Below are 27,056 nucleotides of genomic sequence, written 5' to 3' on the forward strand. Positions count from 1 at the left end.
AACCAATCACAGCTAAGCTTTCATTTTACCAGAGCAATATGAGAAATAAAAGTTGAGCTCTGATTAGTTACTATGGGCAACAAAGAGAACTATGAGGGCTTGTTTACACGAGGGAAAGTCAAGGCAAAATCTGCGAAGAATGTCTGATTCTGCCATGTGAATGGGCCCTGGGACAGCTTGATAAATCTCTTTAGATTGTGCCATTACATAATGCTTTAACCAGCAATGTATTTCAGAGATATTCTCCCCTAAAAGCAATGTATAAAGGGGAAATGACTTGTAATAAGGCACCTGATGGAACATTTTATGATTTTTTTCTGCTCTGTATGTTCTCCCTTACCTATTTCCCTGGGTAGTTGTAATTGATGTGCTGCCATATGGTGCTCCAAGAAGCAATACTTCTAGCGGAGAATATCTGATGAAACGGACCATACATTTTTTAGCTTTGTAAGGGGTAAAACATTTTGTCCTAGGCCTCTATATGAAATTGGAGACATAATGAAGCGCAGTAAGGCTCTGTGTAAGTCTATTGGCATTGAAGCCAATGCCATTCAAGTGGCTCCTGTACAATGCCTTAAAGGGGTGAAAACCTTTTTTTCTTTTAAATCAACTGGTGGCAGAAAGTTAAACATATTTGTAAATTACTTCTATTAAAAAATCTTAATCCTTCCAGTACTTATTAGCTGCTGAATGCTACAGAGGAAATTCCTTTATTTTTGGAACACTGATGACATCACAAACACAGTGCTCTCTGCGGACATCTCTGTCCTGTATGCTAAGGTCAGCATGGTGGCTCAGTGGTTGGCACTGCTGCCTTGCAGTGCTGGGGACTCGGGTTCAAATCCCACTAAGGACAACAATAAATAAATCGTTATTATTATTATTATAATAACGTCAGCAGAATGAACTGTGCTCGTGATGTCATCAGAGAGCATTCCAACAAGAAAAGAATTTCCTCTGTAGTATTCAGCAGCTAATTAGTACAGGAAGGATTAAGATTTTTTAATGGAAGTAATTTACAAATATGTTAAACTTTCTGCCACTAGTTGATTTAAAAGAAAAAAGGTTTTCACCGGAGTACCCCTAGACATCTTATCTCGTATCCAAAAGGGAATAAGACGTCTGATCATAGGGGTCCCGCCACTGGGGACCCCCGCGATCTCGGCTGCAGCACTCCAGACATCCGATGCACAGAGCGAATTTCGCTTCATTCCGGATGACTGACGATGCGGGGCGGAGGCTTGTGACATCACGCCCACGCCCCCTCAATACAAGTCTATGGGAGGGGGGCGTGACAGCTATCACGCCCCCTCCCATAGACTTGCATTGAGGGGGTGTGGCCATGACGTCACGTGCAGGGCACGGACGTGACATCATGAGCCTCCGGCGCTGCACCCGACACTCTAAACGAACGCTGGATGCAGCAGGGAAATCGCGGAAGACATCTTTTCCCCTATTCTTTAGATAGGGGATAAAATGTCTATGGGCGGAGTACCCCTTCAAATCTCTGTTGGGGAACACTGTAGTTTTCCTGCAGCTCCACAAAAGGGGAGTTGTAGTATTACACAGTTACCATTAAAGGAGTTGTTATGATTCCATTGTGTCTGGGCTGCAAAGAGTAAAAACTAGTTCTTTTTTACTTTTTGGAGCCCGGGCACAACGGGATCATAACAATTCCCGCTACTCTACTCCTTTAAACTCATAATTTACTGATACTGTTTTCTAAACTAGGCAGAGATAGATTGACGGGTAAAGAATAGAAGAGCATAGTGGAGGCATGGCTTGTTATTCCATGTGCCTCATTGAGGATATATACTGTAAATGTTATGCATGAAGAGGTTGTTGCTCAGAATCCTTATTACAAATGCATGTGAATCTATAAGCAGACACTGCAATTTAATCAAATTCATATATCACTGTAGGGGCATCCTGGTAGATGAAAAGCAATCTCTTGCCCCTGGCTTTTGTTAGAATTATTGATTTCTATCAGAAGATAAAGCAATTTATCACTCTCATGAAATTGTCCATTGGGCCCATGGATAAATAGAATGCTCTGGGGGATGGAACCTGACTGCCATTGTTACTTATCATGAAGTCTCCTACAACAACAATAATTGCTAATGGCAGCCGTCTTTCAGAAAAGGTTCTGCAAGGGCTAAACTGGAGTGTTAGTTGCTTTATAGACAGGTCCTGTGGTCTCTGTATACAAGAACAACTTTAGATGCCCTCACTTTGGTTTTAGTTTTCGTGGGAGTACCGGATTGATATGTTTGCCTTAGGAGACTGGCAATCTGGCGTATGGCATCTTACAAGCTGTGCAATGCTCCATGAGAAAAAAATATATGCAAGGTATGGTAGCTCCTTTTCAGGAAGCAAAGAACTTGCTCTACAGTGCCACATACTTGAGGTAGTTCCCTTAAAGGGGTACTCCACTCCCTAGCATTTGGAACATTTAGTTCCAAACACTGGTGCAGGCTTTGGGGGTTACCACGCCCCCTCGTGACATCACGTTCCGCCCCTCATGACGTCACACTCCGCCCATCACGCCGCTTCCCATAGACCTACATTGAGGGGGCGGGACATGACATCATAAAGGGGTGTGGCGACCCCCGAAGCCCGCACCAATGTTCAGAACTAAAAGTTTCCAATGCTGGGGAGTGGAGTACCCCTTTAAAGAGTTATAAAACATGATTAAGGATTTTATGCCAAGCCAGAATCTACACCATCATGGGAAGTAACCCATCTATGCATAGTTCTTGCCCTTTGTCAGTACAAAGCAGGGTGCTGGCTAAAGATTAGCCCATCGTCATTGTTGGACTAAAGTACCCTGATTTACCAGACGTACCATGATCAGGTAAGATAAAACCTTTTGTGGAAAGAGAAACCCTCTTGTAGCTGGTAATGGAAAGGTGGAACCTCTTGGAAAAGATAGATATATACAATATCTTGTAGATGGTTGTCAGTAAAATAAAACCCATATACATGGGAGTTCTTGGAAATTACAGAAGTATATGATATCTTTTAAATTGTTGGTCATGGAAATGTAATATGTTTTCTTGACCATGGATAGGTGGAACTTGATAACAGAAGTATAGATATATTATCTTGAAAAAAACAGCAAGTCCACTGCAACACTCCAGTAGAATCTGTGCAAAAATGTGTATATATTGTATCAAGCATGTACCGGTAACATTTCAGTCCTCTCCAGGACCTCTCTCAAGCATCTTATAGATGTTACGTGAATTGGTAGGGTTTTGGAGAGGGTTGTAAATAGGCAAGAATTCTTGTGGATGAGTAATAAATACATAGACCATGGATAGATAGTGGGTAGATGTAAAAATGGACAGTCACTAGGTATGTATTGGGTGGTGGAAAGATAAAGCCTCTTGCAGATGGTGATAAATTAGTAACACCTCTTGGATAGATTTTACTAATAGACGTGTAAGAGCTCTTGGAGATGTAGAAAGAACATGATATCTTCCAGATGGTGGAAATATAGGTCCTCTTGTAAGTCATGAAGAATTAACCAGACCTCTTTTTGATGATGAAAGCATACCATACCTCTCTTTGGCACGAATATATTGGATTTCTTAGTGGTAAAAGAAATAGGTACAAAAATTTGCAAATGGTGGCTGGATAATGACTTTTTGTTTAGGATTATTGAGTAGAATCACTTCAAGGTAGGTGGTCAATTAAACATCTTGTAGGTGGGTTTTGATGGGGAAAATAATATTTCAATGAATGGACCAAGGAAACTCTATTACTCCAAAGTAAGTTAACAACAATTCTAATATTTTTGAGATTGATGGCACCAATCCTGGGATTCAAACCCAAGTATCTATCTTCCAAGGAAACTACTGCACCAGCTGAAACTCCTTTCTGGATGACAGGCAGGATAAAAGATCCAACAATATTATTCAAATTGGTTGAGACCTAATTACGACCGAGCAATGAATTTTAAGGAGTCGCATTCTAAAGAAAGCCGGATAATTGACTACAAGGCAAAGCGCAATCTGGATCCAATTAAGGGGGATATGATTAAGATTTGACTATTCACATTCTCAATAGAAAAGACAGTAGCCCCATTTGAAAGTAATTTGGTGTAAAATGTGTACATTAGAACAGCTTTCACATTTACACAACATTATACAATTAGTCAAACTGATTACATTTGCAAACTTATCAGGCTGGAAAAAAATCTCGTAAAATGCAAAGCAGTAATCTTTATGATGATCCAACAAAGTCCACAATTACTGTATGTATACAAAAACCAGGGTATAATTTGGCATGAGATTATATAATATAATAGTATAGGCATAGGCCTTTGTTTCTACGGTTTTCTATCCATTAAACAATGTGCTTTGGACATTTAAGTCAAGCTTTGGTCGTGAAAGAAAGCCAGCAAGATAGCTGACAATTGTCTATTTATGAAAAAAAGCATGGGGTTCCCTCTATTTTTCATAACCAGCCAGGTAAAAAAAAAAAACTAAGCAGTAGCAGCCTGGCATTATCAGGGTGGCAAGGACCATTTTTTGCCTTTCCCAGCCTAAATAATGTTAGCCTGCTACTGCCCAGTCCAGTGGCGTTGTAACGCCGAGCGCTCCGGGTCCCGCGGCTTCCCCGGAGCGCTCGCGGCGTTGTAGTAACAGCAGCGCTCCGGTCTCTGACCGCAAGCACTGCTGTGTTCGTGCCGGCGGGGACGCGATCCGTGGGACGGGTCAGACCCGTTCACGGATCGCGCCCCGTTCTACTCACCCTCCTCCTGTGACTGTCTCGTCCCGGCACACGCGGCCCCGCTCCCTAGGGCGCGCGTGCGCTGATCTTCTGAGATTTAAAGGGCAAGCGCACCATTAATTGGTGCCTGGCCCAATTAGATCTAATCACCTCCCTACACTATTTATACCCACTTCCCCTTCCTGTCCCTGCCGGATCTTGTTGCCTTGTGCCCTGAGAAAGCGTTATAGTGTGTTCCCAAGCCTGTGTACCCAGACCTTCTGCTGTTGCCCCTGACTACGAACCTCACTGCCTGCCCTGACCTTCTTCTACGTCTGACCTCGCCTCTGTCTAGTCCTTGTGTACCGCGCCAGTCTCAGCTGCCAGAGAGGTCGAGTCGCTACTGGGGAACACGACCTGGTAGTTTCCGCCGCAGAAAGTCCATCCCGCTTTGCGGCGGGCTCTGGTGAACACCAGTAACTGCTTAGAACCGATTCCCCAGTACGACCCGCGTCATCGCCTCTCTGGCACAGAGGATCCACCTCCAGTGTCCTCACGCACCGCTAGTCCGGACCCTGACAGGCGTCATATTTTGATAATCCAGACCTGATGGTACTCAGCTCTTCCTGGTACCTCTGGTGTCTGCAGTTTAATGGAACGGTTGGTGCTAGCCTTTTTACACTAACGCCATAGATTATTTATGGATGCCATCTAACAGAAAACTGCACTACCTGTCCTGTAAAAAAAAAAAACACCAATAAAAAACATTTTCGTTACAATCAAAACACCCCCACACCCATTGTTGGTCAGTTTATTTGAACAAAAATAAGCATCACTACTTGAAGGGGTATTCCGGTTTTAGACGTTTTATCCCCTATCCAAATAATAGAGAATAAGATGCCCGCCGCTGGGACCCCCCGCGATCTCCCTGCAGCACCCACATTATGTGTGGAGCTACGTCTCCAGGCTCATAAACTGGAAGTTTTCGGAACTGGAGATGTGACATAATGCCATGCCCCCTCTTGACGCCCCGTCCCTTCATGTCTATGGGTGGAAGGGGTAACGGCCGTTATGCCCCCTCCCATAGACATGAAGGGAGGGGGCGTGGCGTTATGTCACTAGGGGGGCATGGCGTTACGTCACGTCTCCAGTAACGAAAAATTCTGGTTTCCGAGCCTGGAGAGGCAGCTCCGCATATAATGCAGGTGCTGCAGGGAGATCGCGGGGGGTCCCAGCTCCACGGGGCCCCCGCTATCAGACATCTTATCCCCTATGCTTTGGATAGGGGATAAAATGTCTAAAGACTGAATACCCCTTTAACTCCTTTCACGCTCTGAGTGTCTTTCTCTTTGTTTACATGGTTGTGTATGCGTGATCAGGGATGGAGTGGGCTCTGCACAATTTTAATGCAACTTGCCTAAGTAAATTACTAAGTTAAGTTTTTTAAGTTATTTTTCTATATTTGAAAAGGATCCGAATAACAAAACGGACAATTTTGGCCTTGTGTATCATGATTCCCTTTTTCTTTCTTATATTCATAGTGTATTTTTATTTGTTTTTCCCTCATATGCCTGAATGTTTTTATACATGTTGTGAAACCTTTGCAGCTTTTATTTATTTAACCTTTGTTAACAGTAAAAAATCACAGCCTGAAAAGACGCCAAAAACAAGTTTAACAATTTCATAAATCACAAATTATGTAAAAAAAATTGAAAACCACATCCACTTTTAAGAAAATAAATTGAAAATGGTGAACAAGGTAAAAACAGGGAAATTACCGGGAAAAGCATGAATAAATAAGTGGAATGCATTTCTCCATACTTTTTTCACCTAAATTTATAAAGAACTCATAATACATAAGGTCCTTTCTGTTCTGTAGAGAAAACATTTTGGTAGTTTCCTCACTGTCATCATATGCAGAATTACAATAAAAGATGACAGTTGTATATAGAAAACAAAGGATCCACTATTCATAATAGGTGATGGTCACACAACTCCCCCCTCCCTGCACACTGGTTTATGTATAGGACACTGTGCATGCCTAGAAACATTTCCAATAAGTTCCTTCCAGTCCATTTGTTTCCTATGTGCATGGAGCTGCTGTAAATGTTAAATAAAAACAAATTTTAAAAAAGGAATATGTTTCAGTACCTGAGTACAGTGGTCCCTCAACATACGATGGTAATCCGTTCCAAATGAACCATCGTTTGTTGAAACCATCATATGTTGAGGGATCCGTACAATGTAAAGTATAGGACGTAACACTTACCTGTCCCCGCTGCTCCGGACAGTCACCACTCGTCACCGCTGCCCTGGATGTCGCCCTCCATCGTTGTCGTCGCGTCCCCGGGGTGTCCCCGCCGCTCCGGACTTCTCTGCTTCCCGAGGATCCTCGCTCTCCGTCACCGCCATCACGTCACTAAGCACGCCGCTCCTATTGGATGATGGGATGGCATGCGCGACGACCTGATGACGACGGAGGAGAGCACCGGCGATGCAGGGGATCCTGAAGAGGATGCTCCGGAGCCCCGAGGACAGGTAGGAGACCATCACCGGAACACATGGGGCACCGTAAATGACTATCCGGCAGCAGCTGAAGCAGTCTGCGCAGCCGGATAGCCGTTTATGCGATGTCCCCAACATACAAAAGCATGTTGAAATTATCGTATGTCGGGGCCATCGTAGGTCGAAGGTCACTGTATTTTTTTTATAATAATAGTAATAATAATAATAATTATTATTATTAATAATAATAATAATAATATTAATAATTGTGACACATTTCCATTAAGCTAGTCATATACATTAGACTATTGTCTGCTGAACCTGCCAATTTTGTCAGAACAGCCAACCATCTGATATGTATGATGGTTTGCTGACTTTCACCCAACAGATGATGCTGGGGGAGAGAATGATCAGCAATTGGATTTTAGCAGGTCTTTACCTGTATTTCTTGCTTGTCTATGCTCAGAGGGTCACTTCAACTCTTCAGCTCTTTAGGCATTTGGATTTATTGTATAAAATACAACCCATCAATATCCAATTTTAATGTACATAAGGGACTTTACAATCATCTATGATTTATCTATAAATAATAGTCATGCACCTAACAAATACTATCACTATACAAGAAATAAATATTATCACCATACATCGTACCATCAGGCACACAGTATGAGACCTAAGTAGTCTATGGGTGCCATGTTACAGGTCTGTCCAACATGAAACCTATTATAAGGCCATGGGCCTCAATATTGTACTTGAACTGAAATGTAATCATGGATTTTAAAGCTCTCTTAGAATTCAGATAGATTTTTACAAAAAATGGACACCCAAAGGACTGCCTAAAAGGTTTAAAGCTACATGCACCAACCATGCAGTCCATCATCGGGCTGTATTTTGGGGTGGGAGAGGGGGGTCAGTTCCACTTCTATTATAAAGCATACGCTCTCCTGTAAAAGCCATTACATTATAGGATCTCTTCTCAGTTCTTAGGGTTGTATCGGTCAGCAAACTATTTTGACCGTTTCCCATTGCCACCATTAGAAATATCACAGGAGCTCTAGAATACCTTACAGGTTGTTTTATGGAATCAGTACAAGATAAATTATGCAATATGTTTGCAAAGTAGCCCAACTTCTTAAGCAGATTAATTCTATATATTATGATGCCCGGTTTGCGACTCCGTCCCTGATAGAAAAACCTTGTGTTATATATTCATTATGAAAAGCAATGCGTAGCATTTTGCCTCTGCTGCTGATATTCCTCTGTGTTCCTCCACCATTGCAGGCAGACTATGAAAGTCATTAATATTCAGCTCCAGCAGCAAACTTCACATTCAGAACAGGTTTTCCTTTTTTTATTTTTGCTGGCGACTTCCTCATACAACCATTTCTTTTGCAAATGAGCTTTTTGATATCTCATAAGTTGATAGTCTACAAAGAAATGCTCTGGCTATATCACATCCTTTTGGTATATGCCTAAACAAGTACATCAATATCTGATCTGAGGAGGCAATGTTTTTCTTTGTGCCTGCTGTAGACAAGCTCACGCCATATTTTAGCTGGCTTATGATATAGATTCTCTTTATGTATAACAGTAAAGGATAACTGGCTTCTCTACAAGATTGAAGGTCATTCGGATTTCTACTACTAGAGAAGATCAGGATTTTTCTGAAACTTCAGTGAGATATAGGCAAAGGCTAGCTTAGGCCTTGTAGTGGGCAAAACTGCAAACCCTTTACGAAGGCAAGGAAACCCCTATTCTCCTCTAGAAAAGATACCTTTAAAGGAGAATTCCTCAATAAAATCACTTTCACATTCCATCATATGAAATTGAAGTCATATGGAGGTAAAGTATAGTCCTATATAACATATATCAATGTGGCATGCCTTGTAGGAGTGTGTCTCCATGAGTCTTTCTGTATCTCCATGTGCCCTCATATAACATCTAGTCCCCCTCCCCCCTCCACCTATTTCCATCTGAATTTGCTGAAAGATTTAGATTTGACATCTAAGCACTTGAATCCTAGTTCTTGTGATCAGTGGGGGGTCCGAGTGGTCAGATCTACACTGATCAAATATTTATAACTAGAGAGAAGCGCATCAATTAGAATTTCAGTATAAAATTCCTCAAAAATTCTAGAGGTCCAACCACTTGGATTCCTGTTCCTGTGACCATTTGGATTCATTCTGAACTGAAATCTGAGCTCATCTCAAGAGAAATATATGTCATTGATGGGGTCCAACCACTTGGTTCCTCACTAGAGATGAGCAAACTTACAGTAAATTCGATTTGTCACGAACTTCTCGGCTCGGCAGTTGATGACTTTTCCTGCATAAATTAGTTCAGCTTTCAGGTGCTCCCGTGGGCTGGAAAAGGTGGATACAGTCCTAGGAGACTCTTTCCTAGGAATGTATCCACCTTTTCCAGCCCACCGGAGCACCTGAAGGCTGAACTCATTTACGCAGGAAAAGTCATCAACTGCCGAGCCGAGAAGTTCGTGACGAATCGAATTTACTGTAGGTTCGCTCATCTCTATTCCTCACCAACCGGATATTTTTCTCTTGAGATGAGCAAATGAGTTCAAACAAATCCAAATGTTTGAGGATTCATTTTGGACAAATCACTCTTACAGAAGCAGGGACTTCTGTCAAAGACAATGAGGGGTATGAATAAAACCTTGTACTCCATTATTTTGGCTGTAGTTTGTGTAAAATTTTTGGTGTAGTTGTATTTTGCAAAAATGCTTTGTGCCAAACCAAATAGAAAATGTTTTTAAAGTGACATTGGAAGTCGTGATTTCAGATGAAATCATGCAGTGGCCAGGAATTTATTATTTTCGACTTTTCAGTTTGCACAACTATGCTTATTTAGGCGCAGTTCTACACCAGTCCTCAGTTGGCTTAAAAACGGACTGTGAACAGCATTATTAAAAAGTCGAACATTTGTTGCACAGGTGAAAAAGTCACACAAAAAGTTGCAGAGGAATCACCAAACGAAGTGGAGTACTGAAGTAAGAAATTCGATCAGCACCAGATTTTGCACAGTCCCTGCACAATGTAATACATTTGGTGCAGGTACACAGTTTCCACCACGCAAATTAATGGAGTAAAAAGACGTTCTCCACCTCCACTTTTCATGAATACCCCCCCAATGTGTGGTGAGGCAAACACTGCATGTTTCACTACTTCACCCCTAGCTGTATTTTGTTCATTCTTAGTTTGTCAGATTCATAGGACCAGCATTTTCAGCAGTGGCCCCTTCATCACCCACTAATGACAGAGGCACCTATATCCTGGTGTCAATTGAGTACCTTGACCCAAACTGAAGTCGTGGGAAAAGTTGGATGTTGGGGTCTGGCAGGGAGCAGTGCTGAGCTTGTCTGTGTCCCTGCTGCAGTTTGAGATTTAGGACTCCAGCATGAGTCTGAAATCTATAAAAAAAAAGGCTTGCGGCCAGGACTGGTAGGGAGACCCCTAGGGGTCATTTTTTCAAAGTGGAGAATTTAATAGAAATAAGCATATTTTTTTAATAACATGCTATTGGAAAGCTATTCTGCATACATTAATCTATAATTTTGATGGTTTTTTTGATGAAAGGTACTCTTTCATTTTTTTTCCAGACCCGTATACCATCAAAAATATGTCATGTAGAAAAAATGATGTTAGGTCTGGAGAATAAAAGACAGTTCAATGAAAGATGTGGTCTTCCCTTCAAACTTATTAAAGGATAATTAAATGCAGTTTTAAGCTCCGTCCTTTGATAGCCCTACCACACAAAGGACCGTACTTCATGTTTACGCTTCTGCAATGGCCAGTTATGATATTTACAATAATAATTCAGTTATTGCCTTATCTTATTTTCCACATACAAAGGACTGGGAGCTCGACTCCTCAGCAGCGGTTATTATACGGCAGTAATTAAGCTCTTCCTTAGTACACCGCCAACAATGGGAAATGTAAGCACACAGTCAGATTCTCATAAAAGTCTCAGGAAGATGAAAAGTGCTCACAGCAGTCTATCAATAATGGCAGATGTTTAGCTCCAGTATTCATTGTTAGTAGAATCTGTGTACAGAACAGACTCTTACGTGACTTGGCTGCGGCAAGAAACAGGCAAGGATTTTCTTGGCTGTGATTAGTCTCAAGAGCCTTCCTAGTACTTATATACGGTGATTGTCATGCCACTTATACATTCAATAAGAACTCAGCCCTGAAATGTAATTGAATCTGATTATATTGCTTTTGGTCAGCAATCCGACTGGACGAAGCAACAGGAAATGCATAGTTATGTTGACTTCATAAACTCACAAAATGACTGCACTAAGCAAAAGAGAAATTGATGACATTTCCTGGGACCATTTCAACAATGAAATATATACAGATATGGAATAAAGATTGGAATCAGCTACTTACTAGAAGAAAATACCTTTAATAGTTACCCAAAAATATTGGAAGGAACCAGTAATGGGAAAACTCCATTATCAGATTAGAGGTTTTATCCAGAAGTGGATTTATGGGATAAACAAGTTTACGTTTAAAGAGAGGGTCTTGACTATAGGAGCAATACAGAATAAAAAAAGATTGAAAAAATAATAAGTAATACTTAGCCATTCAGTGCCATTGATTACTTCTTACAGTTGATGGGTTTGGCCTTTTGACCACGCACAATCCTGAGCCAAGTGTAGAGAGTACTTTGTGTTGTGTTACTTTTGGTGCCACTATTGTTGATATTGTTACTTCTGTTGAAAACTCTTGCAGAGCTTGCTGTTGAGAGCTGCTACAGGGCCTACTGCTCAGATTTATGAAAACCATACCGTTCAGGCTGTTACAGAGCCTTCAGTTCAGGCTGTTCATTCTTCTGTTCAGACTGCTGCAGAACATGATGCTGAGACTGTTACTGAGACTGCTGTTCAGACTGCAAAAGAGACTGCAGAGAACTGCTAAAGATCCTGCAGTAAAGAGTTAATACAAAGCCTGCTGTCGAGACTGTTGCAACAGAGACTGCTGCGGAGACTTTTACAGAGACTGCTGTTGAGAACTGCTATAGATCCTGCAGTTAAGTTCTAATACAAAGCCTGCAGTTGAGACTGTTGAGACAGAGACTGCTGCTGAGGAGTTTCACAATCCAACATCTTGCGTTAAGACAGGTCTTCTCTTCATAGGTAGTGGGTAGCCATAGCAAGGGCCTGTGTTGTGTATTCACTGGGAAGTGGACGGCAGGAAGTTGACGCTGCCATATCCCACAGCTGTAGTATTCTGTGTTGGTAGAGGGCGACCCCTCAGAAACTTGAAGAAGAACATAGGTCAAAAGAGACAACTGCCAAAGTGCAGACATTCCAGGGGGATCTCCAGCAGTGGTTAAAGGGGTACTCTGCCCCTAGAAATCTTATCCCCTATCCAAAGGATAGGGGATAAGATGTCAGATCGTGGGGGTCCCGCCGCTGGGGAGCCCCGGGATCTCGGCTGCAGCACCCACCTGTTGCGGCTTCCGGAAACGCTGGAGGCTTCTGCTCCCGACCACGGTGACGTAAGATTGTGACGTCACGACTCCGCCCCCGTGTGACGTCACGCCCCGCCCCTCAATGCAAGTCTATAGTGTCGTGATGTCACACGGGGGAGATCGTGACGTCACACGGGGCGGAGTCGTGACGTCACGATCTCCCGTCACCGTGGTCGGGAGGCGTTAGGATGAGAGCCTCCAGCGCTGCCGGAAGCCGCAACAGGTGGGTCCTGCAGCCGAGATCCCGGGGGTCCCCAGCAGCGGGACCCCCGCAATCTGACATCTTATCCCCTATCCTTTCAAAAGGGGATGAGATGTCTAGGGGAGGAGTACCCCTTTAAGATTCTCTAAGCCTGAACAGAGGTGTTTAGTAATGCAAGGGTTACACCCAAACAATTCACCCAAACCTTCTCAGAATTTGTAGTTCTAATAAAGCAGTGGATGTTCCCGAAGGCTGCGTTTTGCCTGAGGTTACAATCTCCTTATGTTACAATTTGACCATTAGACCAATATATATGACCACTCCTGTGAGTATATCTCCGCAGTAATAATGGACTAAACTGTAGATATTGACATTCTTAGTTTAGAAGACCATCATATTACACCTATTAATTATTTCTTCAAAGGTCACATAGTCACGGTTAAAATGTCAATTCTGTGAGTTGTTATTGTGGAAATCAATTTTTTTTTCCCAATACTGATTCAATTTTTGTCTTAAATGAAAATTGATGGAAGCCTGAGATTTAGTTGTACAGAGTAGAGATAAACGCTTAGTTTATTATGTGTTACAGGTAATTACAGTTGTAGCTGTATTTTCTTAATTAAATTAAAAAAGTCAATGATGATGATAATATCATTGCATCGTATACTTTCTGAGAGAAAGGAATGGGAGCTGTAATACCCTGATGTCTCCTTCCTTGGGGTATAGCTTTTGGGGGTGCAGTGGTAGCAGTTGCACTTAGACCTTGGTGGCCCAAAGGTCCATCTGAAAAACTCACAATATTACTGACTGATGGCCAAAGTGGCCAATAATACTAAATGAGGACCAAAGGCGGCAATAAAATATTGCTATTTTCTTGTCCCAGTAAATTGTCGTAAGAGGCGGTGCAGAGATGCAGCGGCACACCTCTTCCCTCCCACCCTCCGCTCTACCTTTGCTAATTGCAAAGATGACCTGTTGCCCATAGCAACTAATCAGATTGCTTTTTTCATTTTCAGAGGCCTTGTAAAAATAAAAGAAGCGATTTGATTGGTTGCTATGGGCAACTTTTCCTCTTCACGAGTTTTCATAAATCTCCCCTCTTTTCCTATTTACAGCATTAATAATAATAATAATAATAATAATAAAAATAATCATAATCTGTGAAGAGGTAAATGAATGTAGGTTGGAATACTCCTTTAATTGGAAATCGTGATACCAGTTATGTTTATTTTTTCTGATTTTTTAAGAGTGCATTCAAAAAAATTATGCATAACAGGCACTACCTAATTCATCATTGTTGGCAATTTATATCTGAGTGGATTCCGCTGAAATAATGAACACGTTTATTATTTTGGTTGAGTCTGGAATTTTAATTTCTGTGGTGGAATATTCCGCCGCCGAAATTCTGCAGTATGTACGGTGCAGCAGAATCCCATCAAAAACAATGTTATGCTGCTGCACCAGCATTTTTTTCAAATTACTTAAACAATTTTAATTAAAGGGGTTATCCAGGAAAAAACTTTTTTTTATATATATATCAAGTGGTTCCAGAAAGTTAAACAGATTTGTAAATTACTTCTATAAAAAAAAAATCTTAATCCTTTCAATAATTATCAGCTGCTGAAATTGAGTTGTTCTTTTCTGTCTAAGTGCTCTCTGATGACACCTGTCTCGGGAACCACCCAGTTTAGAAGCAAATCCCCATAGCAAACCTCTTCTACTCTGTGTAGTTCCTGAGACAAGCAGAGATGTCAGCAGAGAGCACTGTTGCCAGACAGAAAACAACAACTCAACTTCAGCAGCTGATAATTATTGAAAGGATTAAGATTTTTTAATAGAAGTCATTTACAAATCTGTTAAACTTTCTAGAGCCAGTTGATATAAAAAAAAAGTTTTTTCCTGGATAACCCCTTTAACTTTTTGGTATTTGTACTGACCCACAGAAGAAAGTTAACACACCTTGAAGGGGTGGGCAGTAATGGTCAAAAATGTAGTGGTAGTGGGCAGGAGCGGGATTTAAAAAACAGTCCTATGTTGAAGAAACTCCATAAATGACCCAGAGGGACTAGAGAGGCCAATACACTATATATCACCAAACCCCAGGGCCGTAGCCTGGGGTGCAAAACACCTCTGTTTATCCCCCCCCCCCCCCAGAAATATATAAAATATAACTTTTATTGTGTATCTTAAAAAATAATAATAAACCCAGTAATGTGATATTAAAATTGTAGTGCCAAGTGGGATGGTATGAGTATGTTCTGAGCAGTTTGCTCTTAGTATCTAAGGTTCTGCAGAAACCCAATATCCCTTACGAGGCACTATATTAAAAAACTAAATTGCCGCCTCTACATGTTTCGCCGTCTCCATGGCGTTTTCAAGGGGCAAAGTGTGGCAACATCCTAGGATGTTGCCACACTTTGCCCCTTGAAAACGCCATGGAGACGGCGAAACATGTAGAGGCGGCAATTTAGTTTTTTAATATTGTGTGGCAACATCCTAGGATGTGCCAGACTTTGCCCCTTGAAAACGCCATGGAGACTGCGAAACGTGTAGGGGCGGCAATTTAGTTTTTTAATATATGCCTTGTAAGGGATATTGGGTTTCTGCAGAACCCTAGATACTAAGAGCAAACTGCTCAGAACATACTCATACCATCCCACTTGGCACTACAATTTTAATATCACATTACTGGGTTTATTATTATTTTTTAAGATACACAATAAAAGTTATATTTTATATATTTCTGGGGGGGAATAAACAGAGGTGTTTTGCACCCCGGGCTACGGCCCGGGGGTTTGGTGATATACAGTCCTATGCTGGGCTCTACTCCAAATCCCCGACATTCCCCAAATGTAGACTTAGATGATAAATGCCTAGCTATCTGCAGCCACCACCAGATGACATTTAAGAGCTTACGGCATTCTGCTTATACATTGGACTCCATTCCATTATCATATATATGTTTAGTGTACACAAAGGTTTATACATTTGAAGATCTTTACCCATCTATCCTGGGCAACTATTGCTGCAATTCATCCCCTTCTATAAATACTTCTAGCGGTGAACTTCATCGACCACAACAGATTCTTTTTTAATCCTAGCATTTCCCACCCATTATGATCTACAGGGATTCTGACATTTAGCAATGTGCTAAAAAGCTATAATTGTGCAGCCTCTGTGACATTATAGCCACCGTCTATCTATTGATAAAAGGTTCTCTTTGTCCATACGAGGCTAAAATAAGTCCATCCGCTCACAAGAGACTTTTAAAAGCCCACTCTCCAGAAGTCGTGACTTCCACTCTCTCAGGTCCATGTATTTTCAATACAGCGGCAGATGTTTGGATATTAATGTAATTACCAGTGGCACAAAGTAACCAGCGAAACACTCATACCTATGAATACAGGCCATTGTTTATATAAGCCGGGTCACAGAACATCGGAGGAGGAGGGACGGTATCTTTAGACTTATCTCCACCAGTGTAGGGAAAAAAAATAGTCTGCCATCTTTATTTCTAATTTAACTTAAAAATATGAAATCAAAGAAGTATTACCGTATTTTTCGTCATACAAGACGCTCCAGCATATAAGACGCACCTAATTTTAAAGCATAAAAATCTAGAAAATAAAGATTCTGAACCAAATACAATGTCAAGTATAGGACAGTGATCTTCAACTTGTGGACCTTCAGATGTTGCAAAACTACAACTCCCAGCATGCCCGGACAGCCGTTGGCTGTCCGGGCATGCTGGTAGTTGTAGTTTTGCAACATCTGGAGGTCCGCAAGTTGAAGACCACTGGTATAGGAGGTAATACTCATAAGTCCCTGCTGCTCCGGACCCATCACTGCTCGTCACCGCTGCCCTGGATGTTGCCCTCCATCGCTGTCGCCGCGTCCCCTGGGTGTCCCCATCGCTCCGGAACGTCTCTGTTACCCGGTATCCTCGCTCTCCATCGCCGCCATCATGTCGCTACGCACGCCGCTCCTATTGGATGACGGGACGGCGTGCGTGATGACGAAGAAGGAGAGCGCCGGCAATGCAGGGGATCCCGGGCACGGAGCAGACACCGAGGAGGCAGGTAAGGTCCCTCCCGGTGTCCTGTAAGCTGTTCGGGACGCCGCGATTTCACCGTGGCGGTCCCGAACAGCCCGACTGAGCAGCCGGGTTAGTGTCACTTTCGCTTAAGACGCGTCGGTCATCTTTGATCGCCACGTCTGCAGGGTTGATACAGGGCATCACCGCGATCGGTGATGTCCTGTATTAGCCGCGGGACCCGGCCGTCTATTTGCCGTATAAGACGCACCAACTCCCCGCCCCCCATTTTTGGAGAAGAAAAAGTGCGTCTTATACGGCGAAAAATACGGTAGTTGAAAGTAGAACAAAAGGTGTGCTGTCTACTGGATACATGCTGGTATATGGAAATAAAAGAATTTGGAGACCATTAAATCATATGGGAAACACAAGTATTTACGTCCTAGACAGAGGCGGCAGCAGTTGGTGGCACCCTGGGTGGTACAATTGTACAAGATGATATAACAGTTGGCATTCAAACAGAAGGAAACATTAATCCTCCTTTGGGGATAAATAAGAAGATGTGACACATTTAGAAAACACTGTTCAAGTCTTCTTAACAGGAAGAAAAATAGTGCCATAAATGAAGAATCCTTCTAAGGAGTGAAATAAGGCTGGGTTCACACTACGTTTTGTCCCATGCGGGACCGCACACGGCAGGGGGAGCTTAAAACTTGCGCTCCTGCATGCCTTCATATGCGGTCCCATATGTAATTCATTTTAATGAGCTGGTCGACTACGATTTTAGGTCCGGTGGAAAACGGGGCAAAAATGAGCCGGCCGGAGTCAGCGTTTCACTCCGGTCAGCTCATTGAAATGAATTACATACGGGAGCGCATACAAAGGCATACGGGAGCGCAAGTTTTCAGCTCCCCCTGCCGTATGCGCTCCCATATGAGACAAAACGTAGTGTGAACCCAGCCTAAGACTTACTACTATTGATGATTTAAATTCTAAGGTTGTCTCAGGCAGCCAGTTTTGTGACACAGGTAACCCTCATTGATGACCCCATAAACAGCACTTCTCTGCATTCAATATCGCGCCATATTTTTTACTTTATAAAACATTATAGGCTGTAACTAAGGGGGACGGCTTTAGTTTGTCCGAGACATCCCTGATGGAAACATTTTGTCACTAAGAATGAATGCAGACCTAGATTTAATCATAAATGTCTCTAAAAAGTAAGGGCCCATTTACACTATGGAATGCCTGACAGGAAATGTTCTCGGAGGACACTCTGGGTACAACGGACACATGCGCTGTCTCTATTGGTGTTCATATTTTCATCAGAATTCAACACGGACTGCATTGCGCAGTCCGTGTTGAATTCTGATGAAAATATGAACATGTTCATTCTTTGGGTGGAGCCCGAATTCTGGAATTATCATGACAACAATTCCACCACAGAAACTCTACCGTGTGCACGGTCAAGCAGAATTCCATTTAGAAACATTGGGGCACTAATAGAGATGAGAAGTTTCCCAAAGTGTGAACAAAAGAGGTATGATAGGGATAGTAGGTGTCAGAAAGCTACTTCCTGTCCCAGAAACTGAAGCTAGGAGAAAGTTCAAGATAAAAGAGGCAAATAACTGTATTACACAGCCTGAACCCCGGCCAATTCAAGCACTGATCTCCTAGATCAGCGTTCGTTTACCAAGTCCTTTTGAAATTGGGCCGATCATTCACGCAGCCCTTTACTTCTGTTATTCGCCGACCGCCCATTTGCCACTTAAGATTCAATGACACTTCAATGTTTAACCCTTTAACTTTAACCCTTTCGGGAACTTTTTCCAAATCTCCTGCTCCTACTGGAGATTTGCATAATGCAATAGTCCACCATAACAACTATGGCTAATATTTAAAGAATACCTGTCATAAAATAAGTTTTATATGTCGTTGATTATTATGTTACAAACAACTTTCTAATAGGATGTCATTAAATAAAATTAATATTTATATCTTTAATTTCACTTTTAAGAACTGACCACAAGGGGTCTCCCTACATGTCCTGGCCGCTAGTCTCTAATAGAGTTCGGACTTATGCCGGCCTGGCATGAGTCCGAGCTCTCATATTGCAGCTGGGACACTGACAGGCACAGCAAAACTCCCTACCTGTCAATCAGACAGGTGGGAGGGAGCGCTGTGCCCACAGCACGGTGCTCCTGACATGACTGGCAGGTTCCTCCTCTCTGTATGGCACGTGCAGTGCTAAACAGAGAGGAGGAGACTCAGCAGCTGCCGTGTGCTGAGCCTCTATGCGTGCTCCCATGAGGGATAGCAGCATAGAGGATGAAGGGCGGATGTGAGCCCAGGCAGGCTTCAGATGACGTCGCACCTTCCGGGCCATGCCCCCTTCCTCCATCACACATGGAAAGTAGCATGAGCAGCCATGCAGACACAAGATAAGGTATTTAGGTGTTTTAGGGGGAAAAAAATGCAGGGTTAGTGTCAGTAAGAGTCAGGGACAGATGGGGGGGGGGGGGGGAAATTAGGGACAGTTTAGTTCATGGTAGGTACTCTTTAAGCAGGTTGCTGACTCCACTGGTGCCGGCCTGTAATGGTGACATGGACAGCTAGGTACCAGAAAATGCTTATACCAGCAACAACCAATGTTTGTAGACAGGTAGATGGAGTTTCTGGATGTACATGGATGAGATAACAGTCAGTCATAGTGCATTTACTGGATGTGTTACCGCACCAAGTCTGACTGTTATAGGGGTATTCCGGCTTTATACATTTTATCCCCTATCCAAAGGATAGGGGATAAGATGTATGATTGCAGGGGTCCCGCCATTGGGGACCCCCTCAATCTCGGTGCAGCCCCGGCATTTTGTGCCGGGTGCTGCCACTGAGACGGGGACATGACATCATGGCCACGCCCCTAGTGACTTCACACACGCCCCCTTCATCCATGTCTACGGGAGGGTGCGTGGCACAGTCATGCCCCTTCTCATAGACATGAATGGAGGAGGCATGTATGAAGCCGGAATAGCCCTTTAACTCTTCCTGCAGAAGTTGCAGCCTGCTTAAACAGGCATGAGACCAATACACATGATATTGTTTGGATTATCATGGATATAGGACTAGAAATAGAACATTTGCTTCACTAACAATCTCCAATATTGTGTAAACTTGGACTCAAATCTGCCTTCTTGAACTGTTGTCGAGGAGAAAAACATTGCGCTGAGCTTCAATAGATTTGTAAATGATTATTTTCCCCTTTCACAACTGACTTTTTTCTCTGTTTCTCTTGACAAGGCGTTTATCAAATTGTTTAGCATAAACTTTGTGACATTTCAGTGGCAGGAATACAAGAAAGCGTCTGGAGTCTTAAAAACAACTAAATAGGTTTTTTTTTTCTTCTAAGTTCCTGGAAAAGTTTTTGTAGTGTCAAAGGAGACCACAGAAAGCTCAAATCATGCAAGCTCCATTTATATGTTACCATAAATGGAGATCTGGTGGGCTGTCACACATGGACGGTCTTTCGTGTTAAAGCGTACCTGTCATATCATAGAAAAAAAAATAATGCTTCTATATGTTCCTCTCTAGGTCATGCAGAATAAATACATGACCTTTTATGACTCATTCTTTTTTTCACTCATTCTGACATCCACTGCTCAAGAAGGAGTGGGTCTGAGGCCCACCCTCACTCAAAATGCATTAACTTCCTCCCTGAGTCTGCTGTGCTAGGTATTTTCATCTTATCACTGCAGGCTGCTCTGTAACCTCCTCCTAGTCTAATAGAAAGGACAGGAGTAAGCACAGAGGAGTGATAGCCCCTCACTTACTGGACTTTGTCTATGCCTGTGCTTCAGCTCGGACAAAGATAATGCTTTTCTGTTCTGGATGGTATGGGGACCCCTAGTGGTCTTTTTTTTTATAAGTATATTAGAAAAGTTACATAGGCACTGTCAGATCCAAAATCTTTTTACATGTTGTTACTGATGAAAATTAAAGACCTTTTGTAATATGGTTACGAATTTTTAATAAAGAAAACTACTCCTGAATATCCCACCACTAGGGGTCCCCATACTTACTGAGACACTAACCAGTCCAGCATCATCAGGCTTGTCCATGAGTCATGGACAAGAGATGATTGATGGACAAGGCTGCATGAACAGACACACCAATCACCTCCCATCACTACAAGGGAGGGACATGTCCCCTCTCACCACACACCAATCATCTCCCACCACCACAAGGAGGGACACGCCCCCTTCCCCTGAGAGGATTTCTAACACCGTGAGCTAATGAAAAGAGGGATTTGAAGAATAAATATAGGCAATAAAGGCATAAAAATTAGATGTTCGTGGTCCGGATTAGGCACTGAGTGACATATTTTTATTAAAAAAATTTGGGTGGGATCTGACAGGTACGTTTTAATGTTTTGCTATTTAGTGTAGCACCATATTTCCCTTGTAGCTATACTGTTTTCTTGGGGATTATGGAGCAGAACTCCCAAATTACTGTGACATCCTCTTTCTCAAAGCTGTCTACCTTGATGTGAAAGCCCCTTCAATGGCTCCAAAGTGGATACATGTGAAGGTCCAAGTACTTAAAAACAGCTTAACACACACTAAGTTGCTTATATATGTTTAATAGGCTATAAAATGCATGGACACTTTTCTGCCAACATAATGGAGACTATATAAAGGAACATAAGACTGAGAAACATGGCTGCTTACTTCCAGAAATAGTACCGGCTGTCCTTGGATTGTGTCTATTGTTGCAGCTTTACTTATAAAGAAAATCCTGGTCCAAAGTAGATGGTAAAATATGTTTGCTTTATTGTTTCTTCATTAAAATTCAATATACAAGACACAATGCATGGTACGTCCTTATATGTATTTCAAGCTGTCTTACCTAGTTCTATGCCCAAGAGTCAAATGCCAGCTTGAAATACATCAAAAGACAAACCGTGGACTGCCTTGAATTTTAAGGGAGATACAACAAAGCTAAAAGATTTTGCCATCTAGCTTGCCAGAATTCTTACTTTACAAGTTGACTCTGGTCCATGCACAACCACATATATACAATATTGCACCTCTATTGCATGAGACTGACCTGCAATACCCCACATAACCTGTGGAGAGATGTGGCACTGCTTTTGGAAAGAATCAGCCATGTTTTTTCTGATATTGAGCAGCTCTTATTACTAATACTAACAGTATTACAGTATTCCTCATACTTTTCCAACTCTTCTCATCTCTTACGCTCATATTTTTCTCTACTAGGTCACCAAGATGTTGGCAGTGGTCGTGATATTGTTCGCTCTCCTCTGGATGCCCTATCGTACTCTAGTTGTGGTCAATTCCTTCATGGATCCTCCCTACCTCAACGTTTGGTTCCTTCTCTTCTGCAGATTGTGTATCTACCTTAACAGCGCCATTAACCCCATCATCTACAACCTGATGTCACAAAAGTTTCGGGCGGCTTTCAAGAACCTGTGTAAATGTGAACCAAAAAGGACAGAAAAGGCGGCCAAGTACAATGTGCCCGTCTACTACAGCGTCATGAAAGACAGTTCCCATGACAGTCCTGATCATGACCTCACTGTCCAGGAGGACCTCAATGGGTTCCCATCTAAAAAGGTCAACTTTCCCGAGAAGTGTATAGATACCACCACGACCTACAGTGTTGCATGATTTCATTGTACACTTGCGCGTACACTTTTAACATTTATTGAAAGCAGAGCTGTACAAGCTTATATCACTAAGTCACTTACACACAGTAGTAGTTGCCATATGTGGACAATGGGCACATTTCACAAAGCAAGCTCCAAAAGGTTATTGATGATTAGTTAATTAGCATGAGTTCAGGGGCATAGCTAGAGGAACCAGTGGCATCTGGGCTCTGGTGCTTGAGGGGGCAGAGAGGTCCCCCTGTCACTTAAGAAGATACCAGTATTATGAATGGCACATGGTAGGTGGTGAATTTTTTTTTACCAATTTGGAGTAGTGGCAGAGCATGTGGTGCATCCATTCACATGGAGAAAAAGAAGCCTCCATTCTTGTAATGAGTGGGGGTCCCTGTTGTTGGAATAACCCCTTTAAGGTTGTCATTTTGGTTATAATTAAACTTTGGGTTAGGGGTCATAGTTAGGCTTTGGGTTAGGGTTAGAGTTAGGCTTAGTGATATGATCAGGGTTAGGCTTATGGTTAGGGTTAGGCAAAAGGCTATGCTTAGAGTAAGGCTTAAAGGAGTACTCCAGGATAAGAAAACTTATCCCCTATCCTAAGGATAGGGGATGAGTTTCAGATTGCGGGGGGTCCGACCGCTGGCGTCCCCCGTGATCTCCTGTATGGGGCTCTCGGCTCTTTGCCGAAATAGCTCATTTCGACCACCGCATGATGCGGCGTCCGACACGCCCCCTCAATACATTTCTATGGCAGAGGCAGAGGCTGCTGATTGCAGCGCTCTGGCTCTCCCATAGAGATGTATTGAGGGGTCATGCGGTGGTCGGACACAGCCCTTGGCCGCTGACTGTCGGGGCCCCGTACGGGAGATCGTGGTTGGCCCCAGCGGTCGGACCCCCTGCGATCTGAAACTTATCCCCTATCCTTAGGATAGGGGATACGTTTTCTTATCCCGGAGTACTCATTTAAGTTTGCTAAAAAAACAAATGTTTCTACTAATTGGTTGCTTTCTCATGTATAAGACCCACAATATGGCTGCTCCCACTGTGTGTAGATGATACCTTCATTGTACATGAAAAAGACATATACTGTAAATATTATAATATTTAATCTGGAATTGGTGTCAAACATCCTACAAAAAACGTTTTAGTGTATTTTTTATTTACAGGACAACTATTATTGTATTACTATATTCTATATATCATCACTAATTTATTCAACTCTTTTGTTGCTTAATAGTGTTGCTCACGAATATTCGCAATTCGAATTTTATTCGCGAATATCGCATATTCGCGAATTTGCGAATATTCGCGAATATAGCGCTATATATTCGTAATTACGAATATTCGTTTTTTTTTTGTTTTTTTTTCACAGTACACATCACAGTAATCATCCCTCTCTGCTTCCAGCTTATGTGGTGTAAGAAGGCTCTAATACTACTGTGTGAGACTGGTGTGCGAATCTTCGCATATGCGAAAATATGCATATGTAAATTTTCGCATATGCGGATTTTCGCATATGCTAATTTTTGTATAAACAAATTTTCGCATATGTTAATTTTCGCATGCACGAATATTCGCATATGCGAAAATAAAACGAGACTATTACGAATATGCGAATATTCGCGAATATGACGAATATTCGTCCATATATTCGCGAATATTCGCGAATTCGAATATGGCCTATGCCGCTCAACACTATTGCTTAAGTGTCCAGATGTAGCAGGGCTAAGTCTGGTACTTTTCCTTTTCTTTAATGGTCTATTATTTATTTATTAATTGTAGGCCATGATACCTCTTTATGATAGTGTTTAGCTCACTGCAATGAGTCTGCACTTATTGCGCTTAAAGTTCTTCATTCTACATAAATGAAAAGTGCCAATATTGGGGACCTTCTCTATGAAATCTATATGCCCTGATGTATCTAATACAGACAACTCCTACACGATAATCTTCTTTGCATATGCATAGTATGCCAATTAGCTCATTTTCAGAAAGAAAACTTGACACCAACTTGAGGTAGCTTTCCACACTTCTCCCATGGTTCCTCATTAAAAGCCTCTGACTAGCCAGACAGCACCCTGCTCTGTACTTATAAGGGGCAAGAACCCCAAAACAGCTGTCTGTAGATGAGTGACTACTCATTTTGGAGTATTATGTTCCAATTCCAATGCGTCCCTTTTTTGTGCACTTTATATTTACTAAATTTCTCCCAAATTATTATTCCTGTTTCCCCACTGTGCGCATACATATAAGAGACTGAAATGCATTATGGGTATTCTAACTTGTCCTTATTTGGACCTTTTCATTAAGATGACAGTGTAAATAATTTGTAAATAAAGTTTTGAACTTGTAAAAAGGCTCTATAAATATACTGAAACCATGCTATTCTGTTTGTATATGGAGTGACGTTTATCATGTGTGAATCTATCATCTGCTATGATCTGTCTGACATGTGGACGTTCAGCCACCCCCCCTGGGTAGATTACCTTTTATTGAGACCTGTCACATGATCATTGCACCAGCTATCTGTATCTTTATTGATCCATTACATGGTAAAATTGATTAAAACTGTACATTATTTGGATGGTAACAAAAGATTTTCCATAGGAAAGATGGATCTCACCATTGCGATAAAACTTTTTGGTTATCATTTCTTTAAGAACAGTCAGAATTATGACAGGATTGTTGGTAAGGATGGTAAGGAAGTGTTTTGTCTGTTGTGACTTATTGAGGAAGAAGGAGCAATTTGTTGCTATAGGACACCTGCTATTGTATCTCTTGTTGCTAAGCAACAACAGACAGTTTATAGGTTTTCGACAAAAAGTTTGTGTGTGATGTTTTCTTTGCCTGGGATCTAACTGCATAGTATATAGTCTGTATAATGTCTACCCTGAGTGGTGACTATTCTGGATACTACGGTACATAGTCTGGACAATGTCTACCCTGAGTGGTGACTATTCTGGATACTACGGTACATAGTCTGGACAATGTCTACCCTGAGTGGTGACTATTCTGGATACTACGGTACATAGTCTGGACAATGTCTACCCTGAGTGGTGACTATTCTGGATACTATGGTACATAGTCTGTATAATGTCTACCCTGAGTGGTAACTATTCTGGATACTACGGTACATAGTCTGGACAATGTCTACCCTGAGTGGTGACTATTCTGGATACTACGGTACATAGTCTTCACAATGTCTACCCTGAGTGGTGACTATTCTGGATACTACGGTACATAGTCTGGACAATGTCTACCCTGAGTGGTGACTATTCTGGATACTACGGTACATAGTCTGGACAATGTCTACCCTGAGTGGTGACTATTCTGGATACTACGGTACATAGTCTGGACAATGTCTACCCTGAGTGATGACTATTCTGGATACTACAGTACATAGTCTGGACAATGTCTACCCTGAGTGGTGTCTGCACTGGGTGGTATCTACTATGGGTGGTGTCTACTTTGGGTTGTGTCTGCCCTTGGTGGTGTTCATACTGGGTGGTATCTTCTATGGACAGTGTCTGGTGGCGTCTACACTGGTAAGTCTTTAATCTGCATCATGTCTACCATGATGGTGTGTACCCTAGGTGACCGCTACCCTGGCGGTGTCTACTCTGGAAGATGTCTACTCTTGATAGTGTTTAAACTGCTTAGTATTTGCCCTGGATAATGTACACTCAGAGTCAGGGCCGGCCCAAGACATTGTGCTGCCTGGGTCCAAGAGAGACATGCTGCCTCCCACCCACCCAAAAAAAAAGAAAAACGAAAATAAAAAAAACCCCACAGACAATAGGTTAGGCGGCAGATGTTCCCCCACATTGGGTAAGCAGATGTTCCCCCACATAAGGTGGCAGATGTTCCCCCACATTAGGCGGCAGATGTTCCCCCACATTAGTTAGGCAGATGTTCCCCCACATTAGTTAGGCAGATGTTCCCCCACATTAGTTAGGCAGATGTTCCCCAACATTAGTTAGGCAGATGTTCCCCCACATTAGTTAGGCAGATGTTCCCCCACATTAGTTAGGCAGATGTTCCCCCACATTATTTAGGCAGATGCTCCCCCACATTAGAAAGGCAGATGTTCCCCGACATTAGTAAGGCAGATGCTCCCCCACATAAGTAAGGCAGATGCTCCCCCACATTAGTAAGGCAGATGCTCCCCCACAAAAGTAAGGCAGATGCTCCCCCACATTAGTTAGGCACCCCCACAGCCCCCACATACTTACCATCTTTCTTCTTCTTTCCCAGCGGCTCCCTCAGGCATCTTGTTTCCTCTGCGCTCCGGCGTCAGATGACATCACTCTTGCGCCGGAGCGCAGAGAAAGTTCTGGCCTCTTGTGAGTGATCAATCACTCACCGGAGGTATGCAGAAGCAGGAAACAGCTGTTTACACAGCTTCTGTGCTCCGGTTGTCACAGTGG

At 42.4% G+C, this 27,056-nt stretch overlaps 1 protein-coding gene across 1 annotated transcript in view; it reads left to right on the forward strand.

Moving 5' to 3' along the window:
• Nucleotides 1-25,583, forward strand: part of LOC130296692 (thyrotropin-releasing hormone receptor-like) — a 90,243-nt gene extending 64,660 nt beyond the window's left edge. Inside the window, exon 5 of the mRNA XM_056548515.1 lies at nucleotides 22,226-25,583. Within this exon, the coding sequence (XP_056404490.1) occupies nucleotides 22,226-22,636 (411 nt within the window). The 3' untranslated portion in view covers nucleotides 22,637-25,583. The remainder of the gene's footprint in view (nucleotides 1-22,225) is intronic.
• The last annotated feature ends 1,473 nt before the right edge of the window (nucleotides 25,584-27,056 follow it).

The sequence above is a fragment of the Hyla sarda genome, chromosome 12, assembly GCF_029499605.1.
Source record: "Hyla sarda isolate aHylSar1 chromosome 12, aHylSar1.hap1, whole genome shotgun sequence".
NCBI classification, from domain to species: domain Eukaryota; kingdom Metazoa; phylum Chordata; class Amphibia; order Anura; family Hylidae; genus Hyla; species Hyla sarda.